This window comes from Malaclemys terrapin, chromosome 8 (assembly GCF_027887155.1).
Source record: "Malaclemys terrapin pileata isolate rMalTer1 chromosome 8, rMalTer1.hap1, whole genome shotgun sequence".
Taxonomy (NCBI): Eukaryota; Metazoa; Chordata; order Testudines; family Emydidae; genus Malaclemys; species Malaclemys terrapin.
In genome coordinates, this window is record NC_071512.1 from 109,498,436 (window position 1) to 109,522,257 (window position 23,822).

The following is a 23,822-nucleotide window of genomic DNA, read 5'->3' on the forward strand; positions in this document are numbered from 1 at the left end:
CATCTAATCAGTTGTTATCTTTAGAAATTCAACGACCTCTGCTTTAAACAAAAGGTGTTAGGCTAGCAGAAATCCTTCAGGGAAAGGCAGAAAGGGGCACATGGCTTCTGTTTGCACTCATAGAAATGTCGTCTTTGACATTCAAACAGGACACATACATTTTAAATAATGTCAAGCACATTCTTAAAATACCTTGTCAGGATTTGAATGGGAGGAATTTATGTTTTATGAGATGGATGATTCTTATTACAGAGAGATGCTCAGTTCCCAAGCAGGAGGTATGGAACATCCACCCGGTTCTGATGCTGAGTCACTAATGTCATCAGACAGCTGTGCAAGGAAAGGCCCAAGAAATGCAATGTGTTGTGTATGCAGCGCTGGAAGCACTCAGCTAGTTAGTATTCAATCTGTCCCTTCCTTTTAGGATTTGTAATAGGAATAGAGATGAAGAAATAGTTTAAATAGCTTGTAACATCACAGCTGTCTATCTTGAAGCATTCCAAAGGTAGGAATGACACGTACATAAACCCATTCATTTTTTATAAATAAATAGTTTCAATCTTTTCCCCTGACCCAGATTTGCTACACAGGCAACTTGATGCAAATACACATGAAACAGCAATTCATATTTGCTCTAAAATCACTTTACAGGAGCTGAAAACATTAATCCACAGCAACAGAACCCGTTCCAAAGAGTCAAATTATTAACTTCCAGCAGTGATTCAGTGGAGGGTGGGGAGGAGAGGAGCAGCAGCATTGGACAAATGAGATTGTAACAATTTGGAGGGGTAATAATTCTATCAAGAAATGTAGGGGTCAGTCAACAGTGGTAACAGAAATCACAAGAGAACTCAAAGGGTCTTACCGTGTAACACAGATTAACAGAGTAAAGTTAATATAAAGGGACAACTGTGAGTATTAGGCTAGAAAACCAACACTCCAATGGGAAAGTCATTACTGGTGCACACAGGCTGTGAAAAACTAGTCCAAGTCTGTGCATGCTGGGCTGTCAAACTGTAGGTGGGTTTAACTAATGAAGGCTTAAAGCAGCCGGAACCTGGGATTGGCAGGCTTTTGGGTCTCCTCAGGAGTGGCTGTTCCCTCACTCTCACTACACACAGCTCTCAAACCAAGGGGCTGCTTATTTCACAGCCAGATTAGCCTGAACTCTCTAGAATTTATTTTCATCTGATTAGATTTTCATGCCTGTCAGCAGCAGAGTGACAAAAGGTTTGACTGTTCTCTTGTGAAAATGTTACAGTCTTAAACTGACACCACAGCGACTGATCAAAACTCCCTGCGCATCGACACCCAGCAGGTGACGGCTGTACCGTGCTGAACAGAAGTTCAGAGAGTTCTTGAAGCCGCAGGAGGAGCCGGCCCCTCTGGGACGCACGGGAGAAGTGTTTCCAGTTTGCAAACTTTCCATTGAATAACCATTGAATAACCCCCTTTCAACAGTGCAACATTGCAATGGATGACTCTGCAAGGAGTCGCACTAAAAATAAACCCAAATCAACACGCTAGTGGGAGAGTGCAGATGAGTAAGAGCACTGGCAGAGTTAGGGCTGAGAGAAAAAGCTGGAGATGAGAAACACTGGTGGAGAAGGAGCAGGGCAGACAGGAAATGAAGTGATGTGACACATTTCAGCATTCTTACCTCTGATTGGTGTACCACCTGGTGAGGTAATTTGAATGCAAATAAGATTAGAGAGAAGCGTTAGTACAAAGAGGAAAGGAAGAAAATTATAACTAAAAAGCAGAAAGTTTTTTAAAGCTAGAATTTGTATTAGCGCGACAGGAATAAATAAAAAGAAACTGATGTGCAGTAAAGTCAGAGTGACACTCTTAGGTTAGTAAAGCTCATTGCTCCAGGAGTGTAGCCTCCAGCCCGGGGTTTGCCATTCTGCTCCTAGCCGCCCACTGCGCTGCAGAGGAGGTGCTGGCGACTGGCCTACCCACTCGCATTCATTATTATTCAAGCAGTTGAGATGGAAGAGACACTGGAAAGATGGTGCGGTGCCCTTTGTTGGGTAGCCAGGGGTGGGGTAGTGGAGACTGGGTGGTGTGTGAGCGTGAGTGTGCTGGGAGGGTCGCGGTGCTAAGCACATGGTCGCTGGCGTGGGGCACATTCTGGCTTTCAGGTTAGAATGACCAGTGGGACAAAATCTGCTCATTTAAAGAAATGAAATTAAGGGGACAGAAGAGCAAAGCCAGCCTCCAGGAGAACACATTTGTACAAACCCAGTATTACTTCCCTCTGGCATGGAGATTAGTGTCATGTAGAACTAACTTTATATAGAAAATATTTTCAAACAAAACTACAAAGAATTTCTACTAATCCCATGATGAAACAATGGCACACCAGCCATGCCTCCCTCATTTGGACAGTAGCTAGAGGAAAGAATCCTTACCCTCTTTATAAGGGAGCTGAAGATCATTTTTACATGCTGTAATGCAGTGCATCTTATAAGGAGGGCTTTTTGGTACTGAGGTCCAGTTGACTTGACGCAACAGACAGCAAAAGTTTGTTTTATCATTGGGTTTAAGATTAGCATGTGGGGCATCAACCAGTTATTACCCTGAGTTTACTATGTGGTTAATGAACAATATATAGATTCAAGTGTGGGGAAATCCAGGTAGGCAAATTGGCAGTGAACCCCTCTAATCCCCAGTTTTGTCCCCTTGGTCTTAATTTGCACATATGAAGGCTGTTAGTACAAGGGAGAGATTCATGCATATCTAATCTGTAGGCAGTTCATGGTAGGTGTTGGTTTTATGCAGATTTGTAAGATCTGAATACCAAGCACTTACCAAAGAAAACTGAGGAATTTAAACAGACAGAAAAACAGGGTTAAACAGGACACAGAGTGTCAAATCATGTTCAGTGTATTGATTAATAAATACCAGTATGCATACACGAGTGCTGTGTATCTCAGATTTACAGCTCCCCATTCCATTATCCACAACAATGCTCACCCAATGGGAAACAAAGAAAGACACTCAAAGAGTTTCTGTAAATACAAAGAAGGCAGATTTTAAGCATGTTTAACTTGCCTCTTAAAAAGTAATTAAAATATTTACACTTATTATCTCTCTCGCTTAACTACTGTTCCTTTAGGCAGAGGCCTTGTTCAAATCAGGAATAGCAATTCTGGCTGCTCATCGTAGCATTCTCCTCAGCCAAGATGACATTACTCCATTTTAACTTTATGGCTGGTTATATTTTTTGATGTTTTTGTCCACAGATGAGTGAAGCATCAGGGAAGATCTTGCTGTCGCTGAAGTTGTGGGTAATCTCTCCTTTGCCATAGTAAATCTGCTGCCTATTTATCTATCTTGGTAACTGCCGCTACCCTTGACAGAACAGTGATAGCCAGAGATGCTTGCACAGCACTGATGCTGCACAGACAGGGAGCAGAGGGTTATTTCTCATTGCCCAGGTGGAGAGTTTGGTAAGTGCTCAGCTTTCTCTGAAGCCGTTGGGTTTCTCTGCCTATTCCACCCCCACATAAAAAGCCTCAGCACAGATGGTCACTCCCCACACAGGCACATCACATCCCTGGAGCAGAACCCAGGAACCCTTCCCTGCTCTGGGCCGGCTGAAGTGGGGTTTATAGTTTTACGCTGACACCGCGGAGATTTGAAGCCAGTCGTTAAATCCACCCACCACAGTAGCTAGGCCCTTTTCTCTGATACGCGACTGTCTACACAGAGCTCCAGTAGCAAGTGCACACTTGAAACAGATTCCCTCAAGCTAAGTGCAATGGGCTCATCGTCTCCTGCATTACAGCTCAATCCCCCTGGCCTAGCAGCATAAGCCAGCTCTTGCAGGAGGCTCACGGTGCTGAAGAACAATATTCATTCAGGGGCCTAGTTACCCTGCCAGGCTTGGGACATTTCTTTCTCCACCCAGAGGAACACTGATGTGGGGATGTTTGTGGAAAACGGCCTTCGAGGTGCTCCTATAACACTTCCCTGTGGGATGCTCAACATGGCAGAAAGAACACAGGCAAGAAGGCCTCAAAATCATAGGATAAGGCCGATTCCCCCTCGTACCCCAAAAGGGCTTAATTACAGCACAGACCATGAAACTGGCAGCATGACAAACACCTGAACAGCTTAATAACTGAGCCCAGCTTGTGTCCTGTGATGGCCAGACAGGCTTATGACAAAGGGCATCCCAGTTACAAGCTTTCAGCCTAGTCCTTTGGCTGTGCTGAAGTGTTCACTGTAAGTGAGGAGAACTTATCAGTTCACCACCTCAAGAACTGGCACTAAATGAGCCTGGGACTCAGTGGACATGGAGCCTGGGCCCTCTCCCTTGCTGGAGGTGCAGGTTGATGCACGTTGGCAGGAGAGTATGTAGGGGAAGCGGGCACTGCCACTGTCTGTGATGTACCTGTTCTCTAGATAAATGTAGACATCAGTCTCTGTGGCCTTGCCTGACCCATAATTCCCCACTGGTGCAGCTGCAGCCACCACAGCGATGATGGAAGCATTAGTGCGCTCAGGACGTTAGTGTTTTTACTGGTGGGTCCGATGGCTCCACCCAGAGCAGAAACACCAGCGGCTGGGTGGCCCCAGCACTTCCCACTGGTGGAAAATGAGGGGCTGATTTCTGTTGACACAGACTCGCCTTAAGGCTGTCAATCCAGTACCTCTTCACTAACACATAGTTCACCCTTAAATCCCCCCCCGGAAGTAACCCTCCCTCCCCCCGACTCCAGTTTCCGATATCTCACACTGAATGTAGCAGGGGGCTGGGTTTAGCAATACCCCCATCCCAGAGAGCTCAGTTCAGCTGATATTGGCTAGTTTCGAATGAAGCCCTATTTAAGGCAAGCTATTGTTCAGGAATGTGACAACAAGAGAGAAGGTTACTTACCTTGCACAGTAACTGTGGTCCTTCAGAGCTTTACCGGAGTGGGCCCCATTACTGGTGTGTGCATACACCTCATGCACTGACAGCCACATGGACAAACATTCAAAGAACGACAAATTCTTACTCTGTAGTTCATCTCTCTAAACGTTTTGGCTGTCTGCTGGCAGAGGTGTTGTCTGGGCCATGTCACACCCTTCACATGGGGAACTGTGTCCTTTTGGACCGGGCCCCCTCGCCTCTTGGGAGTGCTATTCTGCAGTTCTTCTTTTCAGCCAGATGCACATCTGCTTTCTGGATTTACAACCTGATCTTGACAGGAGGCGAGAGTCTCCTGCCAGACTCTGAGCACCTTCCACACTTGATGAAATAAACAGTTTTAATGTTCTTGGATTCGGTAAGCTGTTTGGGAAAGGGACTATCTCCTCCGGTGTGTCCGTGCAGGGCCCAGTGCAAAAGGGCCCCAATCCTGATTGGGGCTTTTGGGCATTATTGTAATGGAAGCGGGAGAAGCAGGTGCTCAGCTTCTTGCAGGATCACTTTCTCAGACGGCTGAGTGCTCCAGTGAACCGACAATAGCAATAGCCTCTAGACCAGTGGTTCTCAAAGCCGGTCGCCGCTTGTTCAGGGAAAGCCCCTGGCGAGCCGGGACGGTTTGTTTACCTGCCGCGTCCGCAGGTTCGGCCGATCGCGGCTCCCACTGGCTGCGGTTTGCTGCTCCAGGCCAATGGGGGCTGCGGGAAGGGTGGCCAGCACATCCCTCGTCCCGCACCGCTTCCTGCAGCCCCCATTGGCCTGGAGCGGCGAACCGTGGCCAGTGGGAGCCGCGATCGGCCGAACTTGCGGATGCAGCAAGTAAACAAACCGGCCCGGCCCGCCAGGGGCTTTCCCTGAACAAGGGGCACACCAGCTTTGAGAAACACTGCTCTAGACTGTCAATCACAAGTAACATCTGAAGAGTGGGCATCTATGTGAAGCAGCATAGCTGGAGAGAACGTGTTTGCTAACAACTCAGAGTGCGTAACTACCCTGGGATAATCTGGTCAAGCAGCCACATACACGGCCACCATGGAATGAGGCATCAAACTTGCACTGAGAGCGATTGGGGGTCTTCTGCAGAGCCATGTTTCATAACTCAAATATCAAATTAGCTGCCTGTTAGCAATCGCCAGGTCCAGGACACAGTTCTAGTCACTATGAATTAAAATACATCATCACAGGATGACTCTTGTTAAACAAAGCTGTTTAACAGATGCAGAATTTTTGGCATCACAAAACAGTGCTAGTGAAACATTTCCTCCTCTAACCTCAGTGGAGGTGGGGGGGAGAAAGACTTTGTTTGTCTAACCTGTTTTAAAGAGCAGGTTAGACAAACACCTGTCAGGGATGTTCTAGATAATACTTAGTCGTGTCTCAGTGCTGGGGACTGGACTAGATGACATACTGAGTTTCCTTCCAGTCCTACACCTATGATTCTTTGTTAGCATTCAGGACAAATGAAACAGCTGGTTCCAACTTTGCTTTCTTACTTTTTTTTACCTTTTTTTTTTTTTTTTTTTTTAACACATTTTATCAGACAATTTTCTCATGAGCAAGGCAGAAACGCTTCCCTGAATATGAATCTTGAACCCATGTGTTGGAAGCGACCAAGAGTTTGAAAGGTCTGAGTACCATAAACTTTGCAAGAGGGTCCTTCAGAGAGCTGTACTGAATTAAAGGTTCTCTGCTCAAGACCCTAAAATTCAAAGTGAGCTCCTGAGCATCAATAGAAATGCTTAGGCCTGGTCTACATTGGGAAAATGGTCTCCAAATCACTAACTAGTTTGAAAACAAATTCCCCTAAATCTATTTTAAAACCAGTTGGAGCCATAATGTAGACTAGGTTCCTGGTTGCCTGAACCTGTTTTAAAACCACCTAGTATACTATATCTTTACATAGATTTAAAATCAGTTTAGCAGAGCCAGTTTTAAAATGTCAAGTATCAGGGGGTAGCCGTGTTAGTCTGTATCCACAAAAACAACAGAGAGTCCGTTGTTACCTTAAAGACTAACAGATTTATTTGGGCATAAGCTTTCGTAGGTAAAAAAACTCACTTCTTCGGATGCACCAGACTCCTTGTAGTTTTAAAATGGTTAGCATTCAGGGTAAATTTCTCCAGTGCAGACCAGGCCTTACATCCTGCAATCTTTGTCCATGATTATGAGGCACTGACATGAAGTTGTACTTCCAGGACAGAAACACTTGGGTCTTTCTGAGTGATTGGTTTGCTGCAAAGCCTACTTACCACAAGAGGAAGGAGATACTGGTAAGTTTAGTACCGGAAATGTTTAATACAGCAAGGTAGGATCAGAGTCCCTTGTCTTGATCGTGGATTGTCTATCTGACAAGCTAGAGAAAATCTTGTACCTACTGCTGTGTTGAACTCCGTAGAACAACTGTGTGTATGTGAAATAGCCCCACCCCAATTTGCGATAATACACAAGACTTGACATTAAGGAACAGAAAGATTTTGTTCCTGGGTGAGGATACATTCCTTTTATAAAAAGAAACTAAAGAGCCAGGCTAACTATAAAATGCATATACGTACGTATATAAACAACCGACAAGTGGCAGGAACAACGTCCAGGACATACATGAATAGGAGTTTTCTTTCTGACAAAGACTCCAGCTGGTAGTGTTATGGAACTAAAACTGCCTAAGGCTACGTCTGGTCTTCCTTGCAATGCCCATGCTCTCCAGGACCCTGTCAGAGGAAGACTAGACCTCTAGAAACTGCTGGACAGAGCCCATCTTGAGTATATGTGGTCTGACTGCACATTATTGCAAAGCTTCTGCCTGAAGCCCCCTAGAGCGCTGCCAGCCCAGATAAATAGGAGTGTCAGAGGAGAGCACCTTTTCTAACTATCTGACTTATTATCTATCTAGCTGTTCATACTGTACTAGGAGCCTGAAGAAATAAAGGGGAAAAAACTCGCGCTCTCACAAGAGAGAATTTAGATTTCCAAAGCAGCTTTGGCATTTTCAGACTGACATTCAATATGTCTGAGGTAGAACTCTGGCCCTTTTGGAAAATAATATATAACAAACGACTGTATTGGGTGAAGACTTTGGTTAGGAAATCACGTATATGAAATGGCTAGACTTTACTCTTTCTATGCAACCATTTTAACTACATTCCATCGGTCTGGGTCTTATTAGTTTTAATTAAATGAAATGAAATGAGTTTGTGCTCAGACTGAGACAGTCTGTGCTGACACCAGGCTGCCTGGGAGATACTGTTGTATCAGATGATTTTGCTCTAAATGGAGCAGAGACTCCTTTATGTAGGAAGATTAATACTGTATAACGAAATGCTTCTTTACATTTATTTTCCTCTGAAAAACAACTTTCCTTCATTATCAAATTCTGCTGGAATCTCTAACAGCAGCTGGTGGATTGGATCAGGGACTGCCTGACCTATTACACTGCTACGAACAGACAACTCCAGGAGGCAAGGAAGGGTCCGTAATTCCACGCCCAGTTCTAGCTCAGATTGTACTTACAGGAATGACCACAGAAACTGGCAAAGCCAGAGCCTCATGGTGCAAATTACTTGATTCCCACTTTTGGGGGGGGGGGGGGGGGGAAGGGGGGGGAGGAGAATCTTCATCCGAACCGTGGCTCTGAATCCTCCTTTCCCACCCCTGAAAACAAACCCATCACCCGCACGTGGAAGTTTGCTGTGCTGAAACTACACCAAAGTCTAATCAATTTCTCTCACAGGGCTGAGGATGTGTGTTGCTCATTGATTTCTAAAAGGTTCCCTTGATATCTCCCTTAGTAATTATAGTGTCTTCAACAAGCAGTCAAATTCTAGAGTTTGAATCCCCAGTGAAATTCAATTGAGACGTCGCTTGAGAACAGGAAAAAGGAAACAAAACTTGGACACTATGACAGGGCTTATAGTTTTACACTCTACCTGTCTCTCCAAGCTCGCCCAGCAGACAGGAGATGGACAAGTGCCCATAAAGAGAGTGCGGACAGCAAGTGCATCAGAGCTGCCTTGTTCATTTACAGTTTTACCTGCAGACGCTGATTTAGTCAGTTATGAAAAGCAAAATATCCATAGGCGCTTTCCCACTGCTGCTTTCCAAATGCCTCCAAGAATAATTAATGAGTGTGATATTTTCTGTCAGCACAAACATATCAAGATTAAACCAGGTTTGTGGGGGAGAAAAGCTAAAGGTCACTGTGAAATTTCCTAAGCTGGAAATGTATTAGTGTAATTAGTGCTCACTAGCATATCTAGGTGAAACCAGAATGCCAGGCTAAGTTCTAATGTAGGCGACAGAGGTTGCTAATTACCCACTCTCCCACTTAAAGGGTGTTTCATGCTAGCACAAGAGACAGAGCACCACAGAGGGCTTGCACAGCGAGGGCACACATTAAATGTCCGTGTTATAAGGAGAGAACATAGGAATGCCCTGGCAGCACTGGACAAGGCAATGCCTTTGGGTGCCAGTAGATACCACAGGCAGGCAACACAGGCTGCATTAATTTATTGCAACCAAGGATCTTTCTAGTCAGGAGGCACCCATATCAACTCCACTCCCTTCTGCGCTTTCAACGGAATACCATAGGCTTCCTTACTTCCAGCCCTGTGGTATAGTGCTGCTATGCATTGTTAAACAGCTGTTGTGTTTCACCCCAGATGTGGCTGCACTTGAGCAATAGATTAAGCAATCCTTTTATGTAGTTTAATTTTGTAAAGGGCTTTGAGATCCTGGAGGATGGAAAGACATGACAGAAATGCAAGAGATCGTTATTAAGAGGCCCAAGTGCATTTCCATGCATTGGAGCAGACTAGTTTGTGCCAGAGTGTTGGAGAGAAGCCTGCAGCATGCATTGCACATTCTTGTATTTAACTCGTTAAATAAGAAATGAGAAAGTGCATCCTGGTAACCATGTTTCTATTCTTGAAATCTACAGACCAGCCATTTATCTGCTACTCGGCTTCTTGGTTTTTCTTTATCCTTGTTCTGGCGAATTTGGAGACTGGTGAAGACTTCCAGAGAAAAAAGAGTGTTGTCTTGAAGGCTCTGGGCCATGACGTAGCAGCCTCTGTCCTTGACTCTAGCATCCCGTGTGCTGTGTTCTCCATTCTGTTCTAGAGAGGTTCTTACATGCGCTCATCACTGTAGGATCTGAGCGCCTGCTGAGCTGGGGTGAAGTGTCTGACGTTGCTCTGGATCTGAGTCAGTCTCATTGTGAGCTATCCTCCTCAGCCAACACCCCGACTGACAGAGGAATCTGTGTGATGTGCCCAAAGGCATGTCCGTGCTAATCTCTCTCTCCAGCAGGCCATGATATCCTGCCAGAGAAAACTGGCCCCCAAAGGCTGGTTTTCATATCATAATGGGGATAAAGTTAACGTCTGGGTTTAGGTGCATAGCTGCACTTCAGAATAATATGCAAAAAGCTACAATGGCAACAGGCCGGGAGCGAAGGAGAAGGGAAGCCTTACTTGCTTTGCGGCCTTACCTGAACGGAGCTGCTTGATTCGCCCATTGCTAGCTGCTGTATCCACAGGAAGGAAGTCCTTGAACCAAGAGATTTCAGGATCGGGGTTGCCACTGGCAGCGCAGAGCATAGTGGCTGTGCGGGCCTTTTCTACCACCTTCAGCTGCGGGCCCATGTCAATGGTTGGAAAGCCGGATGGGAGGTGATCTTCTGCAATAGGAAACAACACACACCAGACTGATGAGTTACAGTTCACACAGTAATGGGATCATAGTCCTGGTGACAGCAGTGCCTCTGCTGGAGAGCATCACCAGACTCCCCCACTGCAGCTATGTCCACACTACGGCCTATGTCAGCAAAATGTACATCACTCAGGTGTGAGTATTCCACCCCGAGCACCATGTTACACCGACATAAGCACTCGTGTGCACAGCGCTATGTTGGCAGGGGAGTTTCTCCCGCCGACAGAGCTTATGCCGCTCGTGGAGGTGGGGTTTTTATGCCAATGGGAGAGCTCTTTCCTGTCGGCATAGAGCATCTTCACCAGACGTGCTGCAGCGGCTGTACGTATAGACATGGCCTGAGAAACTTGCAAAACCCCCAAAGCACTCTAGACTCTATAAGGAGCACTCATTGCAGCAACAGGGGCAGCCGCTAAATGTAACTCGGTTTGAATCAACTGCCTTGGGACATGCCCATGATTTTCACTGATATGTAAGCTCCATCTGTTGTCGTTAATAAAGTCTAACGGCCGGTGTTTGTCTTTATGCAAGGAGAGAGATGTGTTCTGGATGCTACACAGACATGCAGCCAACACCAGGGCCAAATAGGCCAAGGCACCTTAAAAACAAACATACATACTAAACAATACAAGTTGTCAAGAGAGCATAAAGAAACACATTTCTCCTTTCTACTAGGCATGAGTCTTCCCAACAGAAAAATCCATTACAAATCGCTCCCTGCCCCAAAACCTGGTGTTAAAGAGGTTATTAGAAACAAACGAATGTAAAGTTTACATCTGACCACGAAGAGCAATGCCAGGCTGTGCATTAGGAAGCTCCCGATGGACTTCATAGGCAGCTGAAGGCATCGGCGGTGTGTGAGAGATGACTAATGCACGGGCTGGCGTGGCTTTCTGCTATATTACAAATGAAAGCATCACAATGCTGAACTGTTAAAAAGCACAGATACAATAGACTGGAAAGGAAAGGCCAGTTCCGTGGGCTGCTGCCGTACGGTCCCAGGTAGGCTTGGCTGAATACGTTAGGTAGCCTGTGCCAAAAAACAGCGGAGGCTCCAGAACAGCCATTCAGCAAACAAGTGCAGGACAGAGCTCCTTTATTCACTTCCGTGGCAAGATGTACTGTACTCTACTAAGCCTGAACGGCACTAAAAAAGGACACGCTTCCACGGGAAGACAGAGCCAGGAAAACATTAAGGATCCTTAAAAGCACTAAAAATTAAATTCTTTTCAGCAGGCCCCTATTTTCTCTAGTTTGAGAGCAGAACTTAAGCAAACCCTCTCCTCGCCTGCTAATCCGACCCGTCCACTCACTGAAACGTTTCAAACCTACCAGGCCCCATAGTTCCCCCAAAGTCCCACAAGATTGTGACCCCACCATACTCCGATTTCTACATTCCTTTCACTGGGATCCTACCCTCCCCATATTTTACCTACTGTCAGAGAAGCACTAATAACAAGATATTTTGATTGTCTCTTTTATTTTAAAGTTCCACATTTGCAGCACAAACTAGGACCATTTGGTGACTAATCTTAAACATCCTTTCCTAAGATCTCAGGAGAATCCCCAAGACACTTCCCGCCTGTTTGTACATCAAGATTCTACAGCACAAGGCAACATCTGCTGTAAACAAAACAACCCACTAGAATGTTGCTTCTGTGTTTGGATGCGAGGGGCAGCCAGGGTTTTCTAAAGGGAAAAAGCTACTGAGGCTTATTAAGAGCATAAGCCATATTTTGTGTCTCAGTCTGGCCTCCCTAGAAACCTCCCCCGTACCAGCAAACATAAGAGGTTTTTTGAAAGGTATCACTGAAAACTAGTTCCCTTTTTTTTATTTGCACTCCATTGATTTTCAAAGACAAAAGGCATACATACAGAGCTTAAATAGAAAGATACCAGAGCCAGCATTCAATAAGAAGCAACAACAGCACTGACACAACCACAGCACACATTGCACCTTAGTTCACAGGCGACACAATACACTATAGTGTGGCATAGACTAAACTGCGAAGGGAGATACACAAACAGTGGTAAACAATTACATTCCCCCGGCGCACAGCCAGGTGTCCTTAAAGCCCAGCCCCTTGCTATCTGCGATGTGAAAGCAGATGTTCAGTCTGGGGAGGCTGAAACCCCAAAGGGCTTTAATTTGATACCACGCTGAATATTTACAGCCTTTGTTGGCTTGCTTAAGAGTTTACACAGAACACGCTAAGCAAAATATCACGTAATTAACTTGATCCAAAGCATGCATGGAGATTTAGCATTAAACTATCACTAAGGCTGCGAGTTTGTCACGGAAAGTCACGGATTCCGTGACCGCCGTGACTTCTGCAGCAGCCGGTGCGCCTGGCCTGGGGACAGCTCAGGCAGTCCCTGTGCCAGTTGCACCGGCTGCTGCTGGGGCAGTCTCGGGCCACCTCCACAGCAGCAGAGTTTGGGTGTGGGAGGGGGCAGGGGGTTGGGGCACGAGATGGGGTGAGGACGACTCTGGGCGGCGCTTACCTGGGGGGCTCCCTGGAAGCGGGGACATTCCCCTCTCTCAGCTCCTAGGTGGAGGCGTGGCCAGGCAGCTCTGCGTGCTGCCTCCATCTGCAGGCACCGCCTCCGCAGCTTCCATTAGCAGCAGTTTCTGGCCAATGGGAGCTGTGAAGCTGGTGCTTGGGGCGGGGCAGCTTCCCCTTTCCCCCAAGCAGGAGCAACGAAGAGGGATCTTGCCCCTTGCTCCTACCCTTTGTCCAGAGCAGCTATTCTGCCCTTTCTCTCAGCACCTCCCATCACTGTGCTCGTTCACCAGCTTAGACAGCAATGACTTTTCTCGTGGAGACTGGCACCGGACACATGCCCCCTTCTCCCATCTGCTGCACTGCTCCAAGCACCAGCTGGAGTGAAGACATGGGACATGTATCAATCCCAAGCTTCAGTCTTACAGGACCACAGGGATCAGCTCCAAAGTGCAGCTGTAAACACGTGGCTAACCGCCACTGACATAGGAGGACAGCAGGAGTCCATGGTGAATACAGCAGTTGGCAGCAGAATCCTGAGGCGGCAGCCCGGTGAGCTCTCCAGGGTCAACGCTATCGATCACAGAGAACCGACACTTCGGGGCCTTCTCTCTCATCGGCTGAGATTTATGTGCCTAAGACCCAACAATATTACTAGCCGTCCTTAGCTGCGCGCATATCTGTTAGGGAGAAGAAATACACTATGGTGTGGTGAGAGCCTTTTATTGCCACAAGCCTGGTCACGGTACATGCAGGTTGTAAAGCCACGAGTCTGCTTTGCAGGCCATCACAAACAGGCACCAATAAAACGTTTACTCCACAACAGCTGGGAGTTTGTTTGTGTCAATGTATTTCTCAGAAAGACTAGTTTAGACGAAACGATAGCGAAAACTGTAAACATTTTTATGGGCACTATTCTTCATATCCCTCAGCCTGTAAAGTCAGGCCCCCTTAGTGCCATAAGTCCAATTGCTCGGCCTGCAGAGGGAGAGCAAAAATGATGCCCAATATATTTTGAAAATAACAAAAAATCGTCTAAAGTACCTTTTCTATATGTTCCATTATAACTCTAAGGTTAAATCTCGCACAATCCATCAAAAGCTTTATACCCCTGGAAAGGCACGTTCTCAGCTCATTGCGAGTGAGATACTGGACCATAAACCTGTCACGGTGCTAGAAATACAGTATCCTAGAGCGCCCCTCATCTCAGGCTCTCAGTCCAATGTAACTCTTGGGGGCTCAGTAAGAACGAGTAACATCCAAAGCTGTTTGAAGTTGCTCAGAGGCCTGGAGCGCTAGACACAGGCTGTGTGGAAATGGAATTACGGGCAGAATGCAGGTGGAGTGAGGGCGGTGGTACTTTTCTGACCACCTGGGTATCAGCACCGCACAGAGAGGGCGGTGCATACGTAGAATGTGTCCATTCAGTGAATGGGCCGGAGCTCTCTCCAAGCTGAAATCATTTGTTCTTAAAGGGATCCTGAGACGAGGCCTGCGCTATGCTGGGTACGTCACTCTGTTCTCTCGTGGATAGGAGAGAGCACGCTCCACTGATGAACCTTTACAACAGTTCTATACTTGGTAGGTGATCGGGATTACTTTATACATTTCACAAGCCTCCTAAACGCCCTCAGAGGCAATGAAATGTAGTAGCAAATGAAAAATATCAGTGACAGTAAGATGGTCCTTTATAAAGCCGTGAGTGGCAGGCAATATTAACTAATGGAAGAGGCAGGCTAACAAGGCTCCAATGCACAATCCATTCCGGTGCCTCTGCTTGCTGAACAAACAGCCCACACTCCTCCGGCACAGGCTACACAGAGCTGCTGCTCAATTAACGCAAGACAATCAAAAGCAACCGAGCAATTTCGGGGCCCAGCAGAGGGGCATCATTTTCTGTGACAAGCAGCAGCACTGAGGTGGGTTTGTTCAGGTTGAACAAATCTACCCCAAAAGCTTGTTATTAATAGCTCTGAGAAGAGTCTCTGCCTTCCTGGGTTTGTATTTTCACAGACGTCCATGTCACCGCCCAGCAGAGAAGTGCAATTTAAAGCCAAGCTCTCTGAAAGCTCCCAGTGCCCGTGTGGGGAGTGGCTGGGAGGAAGCAGAGTGACCAGTGCCAAGTCTCATGCAGCAAAATGAACGCCCAAAGCACTGGCACCATCTTGCCACCTGCCTGAGGAAAAGGCGGTGCAGTGAAACTAACGTACTTTAAAGACAACAAAGTATTAATGACTGGGATGGCAAGTATAAACAGCTTCACACAGATTACGCAGTTACAAAAAACCTCAGCATCAACAGGTTTCAATGACAAACCCACCGATGTCCTGTGGCGTCACTCCGAAAATGTCATGCTAAGACTGCTGTTCAAAAACTTAATTTTAACTGAAAAAACCCAAACCAAGCCCTGGAGAGATCTCCTCCAGGCGAAGCACATGAAATACCATGCAACAGCTAAAAGTAAACAAAGCAGTTGGTACCTCTTCAAAATACCACACAGCAGTAGCGAAACGTTCCTAAAAGAAAGAGTCTGAGTCATGGGAAGCAAGGGAGGAGGAAATGTAAGGAAAATCCAAGAGAATACTAGACTGGCCACATGGTGGAAGAAAATAATCTCTTAGGAAGAGCCCAGCCTTAGATGTGCGGTGGGTGGAATCTCACCTGGTTCTCTCACTCGGCTAGAGATGATGAGTCTATGAAACAGCAAATAAAAGGAGAGCAGTGCTTAAAGTGCCAGGAAAGGAAGCTGCTATTAACCTTGCCCTTTAATTACTGGGTGTCAATTATCTCAATTTACAAGCCACCGATACTTTCTCACCAACACAGCTTGACATTCCTGCCAGAGACTGTTTATCACAGGGGTGGGCCACATCTGGGTATAGAAATTGTATGGCGGGCCATGAATGCTCATGAAATTGGGGTTGGGGTGCAGGTGGAGGTAAGGGCTCCGGGGTGGGGCCAGAAATGAGGCGTTCAGAGTGCAGGAGGGGGCTCCAGGCTGGGGCAGGGGTGAGGGCTCTGGCTGGGGGTGCAGGCTCTGGGGTGGGGCTGGGGATGAGGGGTTTGGGGTCTAGGAGGGTGCTCCGGGCTGGGACCGAGGGGTTTGGAGGGCGATCGGGGCTGGGGAAGGGGTTTGGGGCACAGCGGGAGGGGGAGGGCTCTGGCTGGGGGTGCAGGCTCTGGGGTGGGGCTGAGTATGAGGGGTTTGGGGTGCAGGAGGGTGCTCCAGGCTGGGACTGAGGGGTTCGCAGGACAGGAGGGGGATCAGGGCTGGGGCAGCGGGTTGGAGTGCGGGGGGGGGTAGGGTAGCTCAGGGGTGCAGGCTCCAGGCAGCGCTTACCTCAAGTGGCTCCCGGAAGTAGCGGCATGTCCCCCTCTCGGCTCCTATGCGGAGGCATGACCAGGAGGCTCTGTGCACTGCCCTGTTCGCAGGCGCCACCCCTGTAGCTCCCATTGGCTGCGGTTCCCAGACAATGGGAGCTGCCGGGGTGGCACTTGGGGCGGGGGCAGCGTGCAGAGCAGAGCCCCCTGGCTGCCCCTAAGAGGTTTTTAAGGTCAGGCTTTTCCTTAGAGGTTTTTAAGGTCAGGCTTGACAAAGCCCTGGCTGGGATGATTTAGTTGGGGATTGGCCCTGCTTTGAGCAGGGGGTTGGACTAGATGACCTCCTGAGGTCCCTTCCAACCCTGATATTCTATGATACTAAGTATAGGAGCTGTAGGGGAGACATGCCGCTGCTTCCGGGAGCTGGGTGGAGCGCCCCCCCGACCCTGCTCCCTGGCTGGAGCGCCGGAGTGGGGCAAGCCTCAGACCCCGCTCCCCCGCTGGAGCTTGAGGGGCAGATTAATACAGCTGGCGGGCCGTATTCGGCCCGTGGGTCGTAGTTTGCCCACTCCTGGTTTATCATAAAATGAAGCAATGCCTGCCCTACAGCAAAGCAGGAGCTGTAATGGATGAACATAGTAGGTAGGAACACCTCCACTCTAACCCCAGCTCTGTCACAGTTTCAATGTGTGACCTTCAGCAAGTCAACTCATCATTTTGTGCCTCCGTTTCCCCAACTGCATAATGGTAGCCTAGCAAACAGGGGTGCTGTAAGGGTTAATGTCTCCAAAGGCAACACGCTACATAAATGCTATGAAATATTACTAAGTCAAAGAGGAAGTTCCCCAATCCAAACAAACGGGGATAGCCAGAGTATGCTAGCCTTGACAACCGACAACATAGCCCCCAGGCAGTTCCTCTTTCCCCATTGCCCATGGAAATCTCCTTGAGTTTCTAACACCCCACACCAGATGAAGTGAGAGGGCCAGTAACTCACACGCTGATGGCAGAAAAGAAAGGCTGAAACAGACAGGTTGAAGTATAAGGAATTTCTCCAAGACTATGCTCAAATCTCATCCCAAAGAGCCATCCAAGGTAGTCAACTACTTAGTCAATGCTGGAAAGATCACATGCATTCAGGAAGCCTCTCAAACAGCCTGGATCCGCTCTGCCTATACACACCAGCATTCCCAGAGTTCACTGCACTCTCTTGTCAAAAGGAGTCTTGATGCAAGACTTGTGAATCCAACCCAGGCCCTTCCTGACTTGTGAAAGAATCATGAGCAACTGGTGCCATTCCTGACTGAAACAGCCAGGGCAGGAGTCTTCCCTTCCTCAGTCAAACATACAATAGTGCAACTGACACTAAAGAAAACCCACCGTGGATACATCTGTTCTAGCCATTTATTGCCCAGCATCAAACCCCCATTCCTGAGCAAGTTCACAGAGAACTAGACTCAGCACAATCTGGATTCAGGCCAGGACACAAGGTAGAATTAGCTTTAGTGCTACTGACGGAGGATCTCCTTGTGTCAAGGAGGACAGACATCCATTCTCAACCTCCTGAACTACCTCCAAGATGGACCGGTATTTGGATGAGGTCTGCTCATGGATGAAGAACAGCTGACACTGACCTTGAGCAAAACAAGAGATGGTGCTTGTGGGCAGAGGAAAGTATTTGGAAGAATTTGCAACCCTGGTGCAGTTTCCTTTGGTTGAAAGTTCACATCCCCAGTTGTTCAATTCAGACCACAGTCTAGGTGCACTCTTGGATTCCTCACTGACACTGAGCTCACACATAGCAATATCTGTGAGTAATGCTTCTATCATCTCCGGTTGGCCAGGAGACTCCATCCCATCCTGGTGGATAATGACCTGGACTCATTTATTCATGCTTCCGTCACCTCTTAGTTGGACTACAGCAACACAATATACTTTGGCATGAAGTCTTCAGCACTTAGAAAACTCCAACTAGTACAGAATACTGCTGCACATTTCCTCAGCAACATGGGCTCCTACAATCACACCAAACCTATTTTCCACTCCCTGCACTGGCTTCTCATAGACTATCAAATCAAGTTCAAGGTCTCGGGCCTTATCTTCAAGGTACTCAGCGGCCTGGGCCCAGGATATTAAAAGATACTTAAATTCCAGGATGAAGAGAGTGGTTGGCAGCTCTGCTCCTCGGGCAGAATAGGACTTTCTGTCACAGGGGTAAAGCTTGTTTGTGCAGGAAACAGAACTTTCTTGGGGGCCAATTTGAGAGTGTGGAACAAATTCTTCCAGGAACTAAGGATGACCACAAACCTCCCCACCATCTGCCCAAACGCCAGGTGCACCTCTCTGACCTCCCTTCTCTAAAACAAGCAAGGAGCAGTGTTTACATTTAAAAAAAAAAAAGCAACTCAAAAGCAAGGACCTACAAAAACAAACCACTGCACTGCACACACACCGCTTCCCCTGGAAATGGATAAGAGAAAGAACGCACCACACATATTAGATGCTAGGTGTGCCATTTAATGCAGTACTGGAAAGTACTCGGATATGGTTGGTGATGAGGATAGTATAAGAATTATTGTAAGCACAGGATAAAGTATAAAACAGTGAAAAATTGTAAGAGTGGATGAGGAGGGGCTCAAACAAAGTAAAACAAATGCTTTAAAATTCCCTGAAATGGCTATGGAACATGACTGAGAAACACCCTTCCCTCCTCATTCAGGGGGAAGCAGCCAGGGAATGGAGATTTTTTTTCTGCTGAAATCCTCCAAGAATTATACAACTCATAACCAGGTTCCAGGTAAAGATACAGTTTTCCTGGCCACATCCAGCAGCTGATTAAAAATATTACTTAGAAAAGGATTGTAACAACTGGGAGTTACTTGCATTTTTAAACAAAATTCAACCCTCCCTTGTCAGGGGGTTTCAGCTGGTAAGGGAACAATAAAGGAACCCAAAGTTGCTCTTTCAGGCAGACCCACCAGGTTCTAGTAAATTTGTTGGTTTCAACAGAATTTTCCCTAGAATTATTCTCAATCCATTGGTTTTTTAAAAATGTTTTGTATTGAGAACCTCAACACAAATATTGTCATGTACTTCATTTTACTGTATTATTGCAATAATGCGACAACGTACAGAAACCACACGCCCATGTAGGGGGAAAACCTCCACGCTTTTCAAAGAAAATAATATAACTGGCTCTTACGCCTATTTTAAGTAATCTATTAATCCATTATATTTTCCATACTTCTTCGCTTGCATTGATGCAATATGCTATTAGCGCAGAGATTTTCATTTTTAGCTACATAATCAATAAAGCATTTCCATATATCATTAAGTGTAACCTGCTGTTAAAATTAATGGGCCATTTGACTTGTGATCCATTTGAGTAGGGCTGCAGCTCAATGCAGAAGAAAATGCACAGGAACGGAGTTAATGGGACAGAGTAACTCTCCCGTGCTTTCTAACGTTCAGCCTCAGCTTAATGTGAAGGATTCCGGCTGTCACTCAGCTGAACTACAAAGTTCATTCACTTCCATTTCACACCCCAGCATGGGTCACCTGAAAGGTCAGATTTTACTAAAATCTGGTTTCTGTTTGGCTCCTGCAGCCCATCTGCATCATTGCCAATGCGCTGGCATCTCTAGAGTCCTCTGGTGGAAAGTCATGCCCATCAGAGAGAACAGTCAAGTCATCAAGAATAGAATTTCCAGGCAAAATCTTTGTTAAAATGCAATACGTTTGTAAATATCAACAGTAGCCACCTTTAAAAAGTCCTATCAGCAGATTATGGCCTCTTAGATAGCACTGGCTTATGTCTAAACTGATTAATAATGGAGGCGTCTCCAGATACCATGGTGTACTAATTACTGGGAAATGTTGATTTTTAAATGGCACTCACTGCTAGGGTGACCAGATGTCCTTTTTTTAAAGGGATAGTCCCATTTTTGGTGACTTTTTCTTATACAGGCGCCTATTACCCCCTCACCCCCCGTCTCGTTTTTTCACAGTTGCTATCTGGTAACCCTTCTCACTGCAGCAATTACTTAAGGGAAAAAACCTTGAGAATATTATAGTTTTCCTCCCAAAACACAAACATTTCAAAGCTAGTAAATTTAAACTTAAGATTGCACTAAAAAAAAAAAAAAAAAAAAAAAAAAGCCAACCACATGAGCCAACCCAAGAGTGGTCATGCACAGTTCAAGCAATTCTGGAAATTCAGAGATCTAAAAACTGACATTTTTTTCAAAAAAGGACAATAAGTCAAACACTGTTTGCTTTGTGATCTCAGGGAAGAACTGGAAAGGTTCGTAGGGAGCCCCAGAAAGGCAGAGTTAGTGGCTTTGCTGATGAACTGTGTGTTTTCAGATTCCCAGGCTAGCATTTGCTTTTTCTCATCCAGCGATTGGTATTTATCAAACTTACCCCTTAAATGAAGGGGGTTTTTAAAGCAGTGTTTAAGGATTGCTGAGTTAGAAGAGTTCCGATATAGTAGACAAACATGGCAGTAATCAGACATGCTTCTCCTCAGAGCACTTTCCTCTTCACTTCCCTGCCTGGTTCCTTATCCCCCAGTCCTCCCACATCCCATCAAGTGGCAGTCCGCTCCCTGCACCCTCCTCCCCGCAACCCTCCATGTCGGCCATTTCCCCAATTGTAGGCATCTGCTTTCTGGGCACCCCAGCACCTACAGTACATTAAAATGCTTTTCGTAACTGAACTATTTAGCTAACAAATCACTCAAAACTAGTCTAAGGCACCAGCCCAGGTCAAGAACACCACGTTAGAACAAAGCTGGGATTTTCAGGCCGAGCTATTTTTGATTTATGACAAGCAACAAAGAAAGTAAAGTAACCTTGAAGAAAACATTCCAGTAGTGAGATCAGGTATTTTTCTGGCTCTCCTATTTCCCCACTACCTTCATTGAAGACAAATTCTATCCTGGCATGAAATAATAAATGTGGACTTTCAGGCAGATTGGTTTAGTGATGGCAAAGTTGGCTGATTTTGAGGAGGGGAATGCTTTACCAGCATTAGCAAATGAAGACTTGCAAGACCTTTGAGGCAGTTAGATAGGGTCTGTATTTTACTGGTGGGAAAGGGACTTGTACAAAGAGGTGGGAACATGGTGAGTTTGTGGCAGAGCCAGGGATAGAAATAGATCTCCCTACTATCCATCCAGTGCCTTTACTAACAGACTAGGGTTTTGAGAAGAACCACTAATTGCCCTGGCTCTGACAGCAATTGGATGCAGGATTCTGGCTACATGAACCATCTTTCAGAGATCATACACAGCAGAAGCAGAGAGGCTCAGAGTATCGGGCCAGCAGTAAGTCAATGATCTGGATACAAACAAATAAAACATTGGCTTTTGACAAGTGATGCTTTTTAATGTTGGGCTGATGTAATTGATCGGAGTTTAATGGGAGGACATAACATTTTTTACATAGGCAGCAAGTGTTACAGAAGCTCAACCATCTCTTTACTGCTCTGAAACAACGCCCATCTTTTCAGGAACATGTACAGCAAAAGCGGTGGCTCCCGATTTCAACCAGGGCTTTAAACAAATCCCCTGTGTAGGCCCTCATGAATTAAAGAGCACATTACAAACAAATGTCAAGTTGGCTGTGGAACCAGATCAGGGCCACATGGATAACAACGGTACCTTTCACATTTTCATTTTAATACAAACCAGTTCAGCAGATCAACTAAAATTCCTCTGGATTACGCGGTAAAATGTATTTCCGAACATTATACTCATTTGCACATGCTCCAGTGTCTCAATTTATCAAATGACCGATAAGAAAAATGGCTGGGGTTCTCCCTCATTTTCACAGGCGGACAAGGAGCGCTATTGTTTCCCCCCTGGGAAAGCGTTCAGCTCAGCAGTAAGCTTGTGGCAGAGGGGCATTTCCCACCTTTGCATGCAGGAAGAGTACATTGCCCTTGAATCCTGTCCTCTCCACTCTCCAAGGACATTATATATGATGGTTGAAGAGTCAGAATGAGAAACAGCCTCCTGACTTCAGTCACTAAGTGTTTTAATGCAGTATGCAGGCTTCAGAGTTCCTAGACTTAGAGTTTAACTCAAACTAGACATTTAAGATGATCCTTTTCCCTTGAAAAGAGACAATACTTTACCCCAAACTTTTAAAGACAATTGCTGCTTTGCCACCCCACTACAGCTGCTGTGTTCATGAAGAAGGGCTCTGTCTCTGTATGGACCGCACCCAGACATGTCTACACAAGAGGAGAAACCCCAGAGCTTCCTTCATTTCTTGAAGGATTTCTTTTCCATTTTTTTAAATCAGAGAAAAGGGAAAACATGGCGGCCGTGTACAGTTCCCCTATCTCAGTTATGCAACACATCCTAACATCAAAGTGAGAGATACACGAGTAACTGTCCTTAGATCTGTTTAACTTCTTCATTCTACTACTGCAGATAAGTTCATTTCCATCTCTTACTGAACTGCAATCAGCATGCACCAGACCAGGATTAAAACACAGCAATTAGGGTGTCTCTCTGAGGAAACTATTTGCAAGGACATAGATTGCATGAAATGGTTTGTTACTTGTTCCTGAATGGCAGCAGGGGAGCCTGACAGAGAGACAGACAGACAGACAGAGACTTTCTTACACCACCAGTCTGGCACCTCTACACACAGCACATCTTACAATGGTTGTATCAATACACTCTGGGACTTCTGAATCAACCTATCCCAGAGTGTCCCATGCAGACGCTGGGGGCCAGGGCTTTTGATCTTCCTCATGCCGCATCAAGACATGCTGCACTGGGGGAGTGGAGTCAGGAGGACTGGGTGAGCCAGGTCATCTGCAGTGAATGCGACCTCCAATGTACACTGAGGAGAAACCCGCGTAGTGGGTGTCAGGTCAGATGGAGCTAAGCTAAAGCCAGGCCCACTTGATGGGATCCACAGGTACAGCCAGTGCTCGTGAGGCCGTGGGGACAGGTGAGAGGTTATTGCACTGGTGCTGTAAGCTCAAAGTGGCCCAACCAGTGTTTTGTGAGGTTTTTTACTTCGTGTATTTGGATCGAACAGGAGGAGAAAAAAGGCGAGTTTCCCAAAATGGGAGATGCCCACATGGCCCTCTCTTCTTCTGGAAGACTCAAGTGTTTATGCTGCCAGCTTCCAACAAGGGACGATGTTACTCCTATCTCTGTTTTCCATTTCCCGGTGCTTATTAACTAGCCAGCAGAGCTGCTAGACCAGAAACCACTGCCCATCACTCTGTTTATATGTGCAAGAAATGTCGAACGGGCATTGTAATGCATTCCACATTCTTTCCCACATTGTAATCACTGGGTTGTTCTACTTTGTAAGCCACAAGGACGTCACAACCATTGTCCGAATACA

General features: G+C 46.4%; 1 protein-coding gene across 5 annotated transcripts in view; it reads right to left on the reverse strand.

The window, feature by feature from the left end:
- PTPRF (protein tyrosine phosphatase receptor type F) overlaps positions 1 to 23,822 on the reverse strand; it is a 570,835-nt gene that overhangs the window by 120,876 nt on the left and 426,137 nt on the right. For all 5 annotated transcript variants that reach the window (XM_054037699.1, XM_054037700.1, XM_054037697.1 and 2 more), the window contains one exon: positions 10,404 to 10,592. In XM_054037699.1, coding sequence (XP_053893674.1) covers positions 10,404 to 10,592 — 189 coding nt within the window. The remainder of the gene's footprint in view (positions 1 to 10,403; positions 10,593 to 23,822) is intronic.